The following is a 12,855-nucleotide window of genomic DNA, read 5'->3' as shown; positions in this document are numbered from 1 at the left end:
AGATGCTGAAACTTTTTCTTCCATTGCGAATGTTATGGCACAGGTTATCGTTTTGTATTCATGCAATTGTAAATTAAGTTATAGAAAGCTTTGACGTTAACGCTTTTGATCTTTTAAATCTAACCATTTAGCGTCTGAAGTGCAAAATTTGGAGGACTTGAACCAAGAAAGAATACAGAGAGGGATTTTCGCGTACGTCCTCTCTTCCAGTCCAAATTGTCCAAAAACCCCAAAAAATGTGGCAAATATTAAAGAGCTTTTGCTCGCGATTTTAAATTTGTTGAAAAATTTTTTTGATTTTAAATTGTACTGAAAGGCAAACATTTTGCGCCCTCGGCGCGAAACATGCCGCCTAAGACGCTAGTAATACAAAGGAGGGTCTGGGAGCGACCTCCCAGAAGTATACGTGATGCAATAATCCAATAAGCCCCCTGTCTATGCCAAAACATCGTTCCCGCCCCTGCTTAAATTACCCCCCACTCTCAGGAAGTGTCCGGAGCCCCTGTGTTTGGTTGAGTCCTGTCTTTATCATAAGTTACCAAGGGGGGGGGGGGGGGGACTTGTATACCAGCTCCCAAAAACTTTGTTAAATAGCTCTAGTCACGACTGGGTTTATCAAACCTTTTTTACAACCAGTCAAGAATATTATTTACTTTAACTTATTAGCAGCAGGCCTTAGCGCAATTGTGCATTATGTCACTGTTGCAAACATTATCTTCAAGTAACTCAAAGGCAGCTTGGAAGCTATATTTCCTTTGTATGTTAATTACAGCCAATTTATCTGCTGTTCAATAAACTATTTTGTTACATCTGTCCCATAAGTTGTTTTAGTAAGTTTTAGTATTTAACGTGACTGGAGATCAAAATCAGTTGAACCCCTTTGGTCTACCTGAATATCTTTTTACCTGGGCCAAATTTATTTTTGCAATGAGGCTGAAATACGCGTGTATTATCTTTAAGCAATTAGTGTGACACCATTGATGGTTGGAGATAAAAAACATAAATAAATGAATTATTTACACAGAAGCATGCATATCGTTTCCACCAAAATGATTGTCAAGTAAAAGCTGATTTTTTAAAATAGGCAGTTCCAAAATGTGAAATAGGTTTTTAAAATTTCACAATTAAAAATATCATTTCATAACTAAAGACACTACATTGAAAACAAGCCTTTAATAATTTTCTAAAAACTTGCCTCTCTGGACTTACTTTGTAGACACTGTAGTAACCTCCAGAATGACTTTCTGAGGCTGCCAAGCGCCAAATCACAAAGGTAGTAGCTGAAGTTTTTGCACTAGTGGCGCTGTAAGTCATTGAAGGAAGCAGGTATAAAACATATGAAATTCAAGCATAAAAATGAGTTCCTCCACGGAAGGTCAAACACGTCCTCTGATAACTTTTTGGACTGCTCTCCATTCAGCGGCATCTAATGGATGGAATAGTTCCCCGGCAACAAGACTTCAACAATCGGAAACTTCACTCTGTCAATCTCTGTGACCAGGCCTGCGTCAGTGATTCAAAGCCTCTACAAGTATGCGAAACTGCCAGGATTAAGCTCTGCAAGAAGCTTTCCCAGTCCGAGGATAAAGATTCAATCAATCAACTTACTTAGGAAACTAACTTATTTCGAATGAGCAATTATTACGTAGGCTACCTGGTAAATAAAACAATAGACGAAATAAAAAAGTTTTCTCTCTCTTTCTGATGATTGTGAGTGTTAGTTGCGAGACCACACATGACTGCAGAAAGATGCCTTCATAGTCGCATAGATAGATGCAAAATTAATTTCCCTTTCCAACAACATAGATAGATGCAAATTTAAACCTGATTCTTGAGATTAAGTTTTCATATCAAGCCGTTAATTTTCAATGAAGGACATTTCTGTCTGATAACGGTAGCCAAACCGTGGCTTCGGACGCCACGGTTGGGCCACAACGCAGTTGAATGTCGCATAATGTTGATTTGCTGTTGAAAGTTTGCATGCATTGAATTGTATAGGCCTACAACCATCTCCAGGTGGCCATGATACAACTTTTCGAAAATTTTAAGAAAGTCAGACGAAAACCTGCAGCTTCAAGTTGCTATGAGCAACATTTTACTCAGAAATTCCTATGCTTTCCATCAGTTGACTTGAAAAACAAGTTTTTGTTTCTTTTTGGTGAACGCGTCTTAAACTCTTTTATACGACGCAAACGGATATTGTCAGAACAGCTATAACGTGCAACTATATTGTCTTTATACTTCTGAGTGATAGGTTAAACAAAATATACTGCTGAAGTCTGAAGAAGCTATCGTTGCGGCCTCGAAAGCTTGGTTACCGTACTAAATTACACAAATTGCCGAACTTGGCTGGTTGAATTTAATTAATCTATTAAATGTTTTGATTGCATTGTAGTCAATAGATCCTTGTAATTCTCCGTGACATCGAGTAACCGAAGTGAAATTGACAGACATGACCTTCCCGTTTGGTGTCTGTCTTTCATCATGTCCAGCGCAACGAGAAAGCCTTTTTCTGGATATCTACCCGATTGTGTAGAATGAGTTGGGTAATAATGTGATATCGTAAGCCTGATATAAAATTAAGGATTGACCTATATCCCCGGCCCTGTCGCTTGAAGACCTTAGTTGTTGTAGAGCGACAATAAATAAATATGAAATCATAACACTATTATTACTTACAGTAGCCTACTAGCTAGGGTACAAAGGTTGGTAAAAACTTCACACGATGGAGGGGTGTAAAGCAGTGGTTGCTAAAGTGGAAAAAAATACAATTTTTCGGGGGTTAACGAGGCACAATAACCAGGCTGATGATCATAATGAGGAACAGCATATGAACTATCACAGCGAAAAAAAACAACAAAAATGAGAACAGCACTAGCAAACAACGGCTGCCATTGATGACGGTCACCAGCTGGCCAATGTTTTTTGTGCAACTCAACAAAGGAAATCTAACTCTTCAACAGCACTATAATCTGGGACACACCTCTTCAGAATTTATTCGGAAGCTGAGACTGTGGAGCAGGAGGATCTCGAGAGAAGTTGTGGCGCTTTTCTACCTTGCGTCAGTTTGTCGACAAGAAAAGTCCAGCTTCTGGACAGGGGCGCCGAAACGATTTTTGACTGGGGGGGCAAGATTACCAAAATAGGGCACTTTTGTTTACCAAAAGGCCAATTTTTTTTCAAGTTTCAAGATAAGATATAGCGATAATGCTAATCTATCAGCTCACTATGTAGTGAGTAATGATAGCCTACAAGTGTCCGGTATACAAAGAAGGGCATCATGCTATGTTATAATGATGTAACCTACTGTCAAGCCTTAAAGCAACCTGCGGCCATGGCCGCTAAGTAATGCTTGAATGACCGCCGGTGCTACCTCCTCAATCGGCCAAGTTTGGTCGCCGGTCTCTTCTAGCCAATTATTTAATTTCGCAATAGAATGATCGTGGATTAACTGTCGAAAATATGTAGTATCAAAGAGTGACGCAAAATTACGTCAGCGCGTCATAATCGACACTGTTGCATTGTGCGGGAAGATTTTTGTTATTGATGGAAGATATCCATCTGCGATCACCAGCGCTGTAAGTCTTGTTTGTAATTCCCGACGTTTATTTTAACAAAGTTTTAATCCGAAGTGCTAATTTACATCGGCTGGTAATATTGTCGTTTTTATGTCGATTCGATGTTGTCGGACATTGAACCGTTGTTAAAAAGGAGAACTAAGTTAGTTGACATCCGAGGGGAAAACATTTTTTGGTCATATTTTGCAAAAATTATGCTTCTTTTTAGTAATGTCCTTCACATCATTGAAATACTTATTTTATTACCTTGCGGTCATCGTCAACTCATGTCGAAAGATGTTTTTCGTTGCTAAAAAGAAGTCTAGGGGAGTGGCGAACTTCTTTAAAATCAGCCACATTGGAGACACTCGTGCGAGTGTCGTTAGATGGTCCCGCAGTACTAGATTACAATCCCGATAAAGCAGTTATTGCGTGGTGTAACGATTTTATTGTAGGACGTCGCCCAGACCCAGACTTCAACAACGCTACAGTGATCATTTTAGCATTGTTGCAAGTTTAATTCTATTTACTTGTGCTATCGTTATTTTTATTTTGGCCTCCAAGCACGCAGATTTGGCCGCCGAGAAGGAGCTCCCAGTAAGCCACGATGGCTGCCGAAAAAAAAACAGTTTGAAGGCCTGTACTGTGTTGCAAAATTTTGTGCCGTAAATATTATTTTGAGGCAAAAATGAAAGATCATAATTAGGCTAAAAGGGAATAGCAGAAATTGTTATATTGCGAAATGTGCAGTAGCTTACATGACTTTAAAAGGGCACCATTGCCCCCCCTGCCCCTCCATCTGCAGAAAAATTGAAGGCAGGAGGGGCATTCGCCCCCCTGCTCCCGGCTTCCGGCGCCCCTGCTTCTGGATGACGCAAAATCGACTTGTTCATAATCTGACGTTACTTGCGGTACCAAGCTGTGTTTGTATTTTTTTTGGTAAATTACAAATGGTTCTTTGCTGTCACTTAGGGTTACTGCAAAATACGCCTTCTGTAACCTTAGTTCAAAGATGACACAAATGGATAGAATGACTTTTCTATTTGATTCCAATGTATAAAATTTGCAATTTTTTTTATTCATTTCACGACAAAGCCTCTTGATTCTCAAAAAAATAAATCGAAAATTGTATGGATAGCAGGGTGTTTTATATTTTCCCCATTTTTGATTTCAAAATACCTAGAGTATGATGTGGTAGGGAAAAACTCCATACTCAAAATTTTAGCTCATTGAGAAGTAATAAAGATGAGGCACGCTGCTGAAGCTTCAAATACAGGAATTTTAATGTATTTCGGAAACTACTTATATCATAGAGTGAGAAAATTGGTGAAAATACGAAACATCTAACGGACAGTCCAATAGTAGGTAACATAAACAAGGCAATAAATTATAAACACGCTAATTAAAAAGATTCTCTGGGAGTGCTGTCTGGTCAGGAGAGTCTGGTCACTGGTCTTCACACATCGATTTTTGAGCGCATAAGTAACAGTCGCTAAGACACTGTCAAGACAGTCTTTAGGGCGAAAAATGTCCCTTAATTCCATTGCAATCTGATGCAAAAGGTTTCTTTATACAATAGGCAATGAACAGAACTTAAACCGCACTACACAATCACTTTGATACACAAAAATCTACTTACCCACATCAGGAACATAATTGCTTTGCAATAAAGAAATAAAATCAAACATACATTTTCCTCGCCAACATTAAGAAAAACTTATCACAATCAATGAAGCACAAAACTCAGCGCCCTCACCAGGGTGTTGCAATGTTCACCAGTGCAGGTCTGTGGTACAAAATCAGCCCTATCGCGTGGACTATATGGTGCGCATACGCGACGAGAAAATTTAAAACAAAGGCATTAGAACCTCTGGATTTGTTCATAAAAAGACCAGTAGCAAACGTTCATGAAATGTGATGTTAAAGATAATATAACATTGTAAAATTTCAAAGTTCTAAAAAAAACATGGTTTAGCAGGATTGGTGGATTGCTGTGACAGTAGATAAAGTAGATGCTTTGATCTTAAACAATTTGAAAGAAGTGACAAGAAAACTAAACCTTTTGCAAAGCTCAATTACAAAATAAAGACTTTTTGTGTATTTGTGCCTAACGCCAAAACATTCTTTCCCCAAGGAGTCCAAAGATGACTTTCGTTGTCCTAGCTAGACAAAGCATCGATGCAAAAGTAAAAGTTATTCAGTTTTTAAACGCTTGGATACCAGTGATTGCTCGTCCCAGAATAAGCGCGTGTATGTCATGTGTCCCTGAACATAGAACAGATACAAATTAACGTCTCATCAAACATAATTAATTAATTATTGGAAAATGTAACTGCAAAAGCACAACTGAACGAAAAACAGCAAACAAGTTACAATGAAGCGTAGATAAATGTTGATGCAGTTTTACAGAGTTTAACTTTCAACACTTTGATGCAACCTTTTACATAACGACGTTACACCAATATCAGGCCTACGATTTGGCAGAACTTGAAACAGCGCATTTCTCTAAGTTGAAAAAATCGACCAACCTTCATAGGTGTTGACGGATTCGAGGTTCATCACGTGACGGATGATGTGGTATTCGTCACAAATCCCATTACCGCCCAATGTGTCGCGCATGTTGCGCGCTATTTCCAAAGCCTTGCCACACGAGTTTCGTTTAACAACCGAAATCATTTCTGGTGCTGCCCTGAAACGATCAAATGCAATGATTAATCTTATGGCATACCATGCAAGTGAGTGGCTGTCACAATCAATATGCGTAGCCCCGCGGCAGGCTGCATTATTGTCCGAGAATAGGTGAACTATTTTATTGTGTAATTCTTACTGAGTTGTTGTCGTCGAATTCTGTCCTAAAGTAACCTTTAATTACGTAATCTTTATTGTGAAACTTAACTCTAGAAGATTCTGCATTACGTGCGATTCTCGAATCGTTGACCAAAAGAATGAGTTCATGTGATGTAATATTAGTTACCCTAGTCTCTAGAAGCTTCTGGTTAAACAAACCTGTTATAAGTAGTTGCATGATTTGAGTATGATTAGTAGAGTTGTCAAGCTGTGTTTAGAGTCGTGTATTATGGGGATTAGAAGTTGTAACAAAGGGTATGTTGAAGACGATTGTAGAGTTCCAGCCGATATTGGAAGGATCGTGAAAGTGGAAGGTATTTCCAATTGTAAAGCAGCTGTTGCAAGTAGTAGTGTATATCTATTTTGAAATCGACGAAAACGTTTGCTGTTCAGAATTTGATTTCTTTACGTGCTGGAAGTGGTGCCCAAGTCGTCATTTCAAGAATTTCATTTATCATTTCACAAGTGAAACTATTCGACCATTTATCTGACTGTTTAACGTTTGATATCCCAATAAACTACTTCATCAATCTTTTTAAAGTCTCCGTACGTGTAACTAAGAAATAGAAAGAACTGGAATAGTGACAAAAAAGTGCAAAATTTTCTAGTAATATTCGTAGTGAATAACTAAAATACTGATTTTTCAGAGATTTGGTTCAGAAATATTCAGTTAGCACAAAGAAAAATGTTTGATTTAAAAAAAATTAACATATCTGAAGTTAAAAATTTAAGCGTTCAGCATTAGGCCTAAACTTTTTGGCATACAAAAACCCAGATAACAAAATCTACCAGTTTTGCGTCATTTCTACGTTAAAATGATGCAAAAAAAATTGCTGTTTGAAAAAACTAAAATCCTACTTCATTAAAAAATTAACATAAATCACCGGTGTTTGAGTTATGACCACTCACTTGCCCTCGTCAATCAGTCTTCCAACTCTGATGCATGCTTGCAATCCAACAGCTATTTCGGTCAACGCATCAGCAAACTTCTTTTGTATCAACTGGTTGCCAGCAAGTGGTGTCCCGAATTGTTGACGATCCAATGTATACTGCCGGGCAGCTGTGAGGCAATATTCGGCCGCTCCCAGAGCGCCCCAACTGATGCCGTACCTTGCGCTGTTTAGACAACCAAATGGCCCCTAAGCAAAGACCTAACATGAATATTTTTGGAGTTTGTGGTTCTAAATAATAAGTGAGTGTTTTAATTCTGACGCAATACAATAAAAGTATGTCGTGATCCAAAATCACAATACCGCAAACATAAATCATGTCTGTGTAAAAACGGTAATATCCACACCAACTTTACAGCAGTTTCAAGCAAAAATCAAAACGATTGAAAATCATACAAACATTTATATTGTGACGTTTGGCTTCGATCACCGCAAGCTCGCCCGAGAAACTAAATTAGTCTCAAGCTTGCCTTCAGATGATCTCACATTTTTTGTAAGTCACACGATTGATTTTTTGACTACGTGGAAAAAAATTCAAATAGTTTTAGTTTAGTTACAGAACGGTCGTTTCTTTTCCTTATCACCAGCAGTTGAGAAAAATGGAGAAATAAAACGAAGACGCGCACTATTGTTTCTTATTATTTGCATGGCGTAAAACCTAGACCTGAAAGAAAAGAAAGAGAACACGGCAGCGCGCACAATATTGATAGACAGATTTTCTATGCGAATGTAGATCACGTGCATGAAGTTTAACTGAAAAAATCAAATTCCATTTCAAACAAGTTCAATAGGAAAGAAAACAAAAGAAAGACGACTCAGCGACATTATCTTACTTGTAATCCTTCGACGTGAGGGAGCAGGTTCTCTGCGGGGACGGCAACATCTTCCATGACAATCTGACCAGTGATGGAAGCGCGGAGGGAAAATTTTCCCTCGATCTTCGGTGCGCTTAAACCAGGCATTCCTTTTTCCAGAATGAAACCTCGTATGCGTTCCTTCCCACCATCAGGACCAGAGGATTTTGCCCACACAATGAAAACATCGGCGATCGGGGAATTGGTTATCCTGTGATAAAAATAAGTTCCAACTTTCAATGCAAGTTACAATTATTATTTTTTTTATCACATCTTATCTAGTTGTTTATAATACACATCCAGTAATTCACTCTTGGTAAGGGAAAGACAATGATAAGCTAACTAAGATTTAAACTGTTATTTGAAATTGAAAGGTGGCATAATATGCCATTGGCAAAGTTCACAAATTGTGTAATTGATCAATCTCATATTAAGAAACCATAACTGGTTGGTAGTGAAAAAAGAAAAACTTATGTAACAAGTCCTTCGTCATATCACCATACCAGGATTTAGTTCCATTTAAAACATAGGTGTCGGTTTCTTTGTTGTACACGGCTCGGGTTTCCATTCCACCAGGGTCGCTGCCATGATTAGGCTCGGTCAATCCAAACGAGCCGACAAGTTCGCCTTTCGCTGTTTGTAAATAGACAATGATATTGAAGACGAGTGGTGCAAAGAAATTGTCAAAATTTTTCAAATTCGCTGCATTAGCAATGTGAAGTGAACAAGGATAAAATTTCCTTTATCCGCATGGGGACTGGAAAAAACGATATTGCTGAAATGAGATTAACAATAGAACCATTTGGTGCATAAAAGAAATGCAGAAAAAGAAGCTGCTTTAAAACCTGAAAAAAAAGATAATAAAATCGACTTGTACCGTGGTTTGCATTATTTTGTCATTATCTAATGATGTGTATTGTCACCATGTTCCAAACATAATCGTTCCAATATCACATACACAAACTAACCATCAATGGTTACATTAGGTTACATTTTCGCTAAATTCTGTCACGATCGTAAGAGGCCAAATCGTGGCTGCATTTACAAGTCATTGCATAAACACATGAGCCTCAAGTACATACTCGATGCATGTTAAAAAAGAAATGCTAGCCTATACTTCTGCATTGAGTGTGTGCTACTGTGCGTGTATGGTGTTATAGATGGTTGATCAAATTTCAACTCACAAATTACCGAGCTTTGGCAAATACTTTTCTTTTTGTTCTGTGGTTCCATATTCATTTATGGGATGCATGACCAAGGAAGACTGAACACTCATGCATGACCTGTAACTGCTGTCAACCCTTTCGCAATCTCTGCAGGTACACAAAGACAACAACCAATAAAACAAAATCACAGCATACAATTTGTTAAAAATGGTATTGCTTAAAACTTTTTCAATTGTGATATATATTATATAGCAGTACCTCGTAACAAAGATTCCTAGTTCACAATATAATAAAAATAAATATCACATTCACACCTTTTATTTGCGTTTATTGCGACAACATACAGTACACTGCCATCACAGATGCAATGCAACAGACAACAGGACACAGCAAAGGAACATAATAGTCTTTTGAGTCAGCAGCTCCCATTATTTTGGCATGCCATTAAGTGCCTTTGCGGAGACACAGCCGCGTGCTCTGGAGAGGTGTCGAACCCACGTCTTGTCGAACATCGCGCAGACGTTCTCACCATTTAGCTAAGCAGCCAACGACGTTTAAAGATGTCATTTGCAGGTTCTCTTACGACTAAAACGTCCAATGCGTGACTGGCAGGCAACAGCAGCACGCAAAGTTGTAGTGGCATATAAATAAGCATTTTTTTCAGTTGGCGTATGCGTTACTTGCACCGCCTTGTGATAGTTTTAGCTTATTTTACATCAGAAGAGTGCAACTATGGTTTTAATTTAGATGCATGATGAACAACCTCATTTAATTTTATGATTCATAATTTATTATTGTGGCAGCACACTACACAAGAAATGTAAGGTCACATGTAATTGTAAAGCAAGTCACCTTGCGATAAGTCCATATGCGACATACGAAGCACCTGCACATCCGTAACCTTTAATGGTTGCGCCAAGAACACCAAGCTCTCCCATTTCGTACATGATGTCACGATCAAATACTAGAATCAACAAGTCCATTGAAAAAAAAGAATATTATGGCTTGCACACATATATACTTAAAATCATGAATAAACTGCAATAATCTAGAATGATTTGTGATCAAAAGATTAAAAAGGAGCAAGAGAAGATAATTTAACTAGTATCACCATATCTTTTTAGCATTGTGCACGTTGATTAATTAAGCTTCACTTTAGAACAACACCTTAATTATTTTCCACTTTTAATTAAAGTTTAATAATTCCTGTTCCTTTTTACTTTTATAAATAAATTAAAATACATTTTGAAATTTTTTAAGAAGAACTGATACATTCTGACACTTGCTATAGATAACTAGATATAGTGAATTTGTGTGAAAAATTTGAGCACATCACCATGGTTGTATGCACCATTGTGTGAAGCAAATTACTTTTTAACTATATATAATTATATATACTAAGAAAATAGGCATGCAATCAAAATTATCACCTTTCGTATGTGACATCAAATTACGTTCTAATATGGTCATAACTACGTACCAACCTTCATTTCTATTTGCCATTAATATCCTGGGCATGAGCTTTTCTTGACAATAAGCATGAAATTGTTCTCGGATTAGTATTTCATCTGGAGTTAGCAATCCATACAGATTAAATGGATCGTGCCAGTCAAACTTTCCAGAAACAGTTGCCATTGATCGATGAGAAACTGATAGCATTAAAATATCATACTGTTTTATGATTAAATATACAGCTTATTTTAGAAAAAGTAAAAACAACAAAATCTTATGTAGTACGGTACTTAATAAAGTAAAAAGCATAAAATAATATTATTCTTTTTTCCTGTTAATTTTTATTGTCTCAAAGCAAAGTGAAGAAAACAACAAAACAGTAATTGCATTTTTTTTTCGTATTGTTGCAATATTATATAGTTATATATGGTTAGCGAATCGCAATTATTCGCTGTACTAGTAAGTAGCCTACTCAGCTTTGTGCTCATAGCCAGGAAGAACGCTCCCTTTTTCACAATATCAGGTCACCTGTTGGTTAGCCACTGCCTGGTGTCATCGCAAAATATGCATTGAATGCATCAGCTTGTTATAATATTTGTGGCTGCTTACATTGAAGCAGCATTTTGTATTGTTTAAAATTTTTATCAAGTACAAAACCAAAATGAAACTATGTTAAAAATGCATTGCTGTTAGAGAATAAAGATACTGAACAACTAAGTACGGTATGTAGGATTGTAGGCTATTGATCGACTGCTAGTTCAACTTATTTGATGTTGTTGTTGTTGAAATGCACATTGGCACATACACCAATATACAAAAATTTTAGTTTGAGGTATGATGATAGTAATAAAAGACCAACAGGCCAGCAACATCAGCTGACAGGTCGACAAAACATATATTCTACACACTTGGTTGAAATGTTAAGATATAAATAGGTGCAGAGACACTCACAAAACCCATCAACATTAAATACAACTATAGCGCTAAAAACATTAAAAGGCTAATCATAGTTTTTGCTTATGTAGAAAATAGTTTTCATTGAAAAAACGTTTGTACTTACCACAACTACCCTTTCCCAAAGTTGACCATGCTTTGTTGCTTCTGCATTTGCTTGAATGTGAGGATAGTCTACTCAGCATGGACTTTAACACAGTCATTTTCTTTGCAGGAGCCCTCTTAGTTATATACTATTACTGCACAATTTATATTCACCCACAAGATACTGGTTAACCAACCACAGTGAAGCAATTATATGGGGAGAAAAAACAACAACAAATGAGTATGCAAACATGCTTCAATGGACCTTTGCTGGCTGTTTGACTTTGGTAAGTTAAATTCACTATTATGGAACCAATCAAAACACACAAAATGATTATTTGTATCCTTCATAACATTAAATTTTGGGAAGAGGAACGAAGAAGCATCAAGATCAAGCCGCGCTGGTTCGACTCTCGGGGTGTGCGCTTGAGCAACGCACATTAAGGACTGCTCTCTATTCAGCGGCATCTAATGAATGGAATAATTCCCCGATAACAAGACTTCAACAATCGGAAACTTCACTCTGTGAATCTCGGTGACCGGGCCTGCGTCAGTGATTCAAAGCCTCTACAAGTATGCGAAACTGCCAGGATTAAGCCCTGCAAGAAGCTTTCCCAGTCCGAGGATAAAGATTCAATCAATCAATCATGCTTCAATGACATGATACTAAAGAATCAAATAACAAAAGAAGCTTTGTACAATATTTTCAAATTTAAATATAACTGTTTTGTAAAGAATTTGTAGAATAACCACTCCATTTTGTACAATGACTGATTTTATCTAATCAAAAACTAGATTTCTGTAGAAGTTGGAACCACAAGGTTTGGTTTAAACTTAAAGTTTTAATATTTTTTTTACTCCCACAGAAAAATTTCAAAAAATGTCATTCTGGTAACTTAGGCTATTTTTTGACAAAGTTTTACTTTGCCTTGGAGATCATGAAGTCTTTCAGACAAACCTCAAATTACTATCTGCAGTGTCTCTACTTTAC

The 12,855-nt window shown here is 37.3% G+C and overlaps 1 protein-coding gene across 1 annotated transcript; it reads right to left on the bottom strand.

Moving 5' to 3' along the window:
• Positions 1-4,587: 4,587 nt before the first annotated feature.
• On the bottom strand, positions 4,588-12,044 carry LOC145781870 (glutaryl-CoA dehydrogenase, mitochondrial-like). The gene is made up of 9 exons (XM_082593551.1): positions 11,887-12,044; positions 10,859-11,023; positions 10,227-10,338; positions 9,400-9,521; positions 8,712-8,841; positions 8,188-8,419; positions 7,314-7,543; positions 6,086-6,246; positions 4,588-5,822 (listed from the first exon to the last, which is right to left on the bottom strand). The coding sequence occupies exons 1-9, from the start codon at positions 11,981-11,983 to the stop codon at positions 5,755-5,757; spliced, it is 1,317 nt and encodes a 438-aa protein (XP_082449677.1). The 5' UTR covers positions 11,984-12,044; the 3' UTR covers positions 4,588-5,754.
• Positions 12,045-12,855: the final 811 nt, after the last annotated feature.

Source organism: Aplidium turbinatum, chromosome 13 (assembly GCF_918807975.1).
Source record: "Aplidium turbinatum chromosome 13, kaAplTurb1.1, whole genome shotgun sequence".
NCBI lineage: Eukaryota > Metazoa > Chordata > Ascidiacea > Aplousobranchia > Polyclinidae > Aplidium > Aplidium turbinatum.
This window is presented reverse-complemented; position numbering and strand designations above follow the sequence as displayed.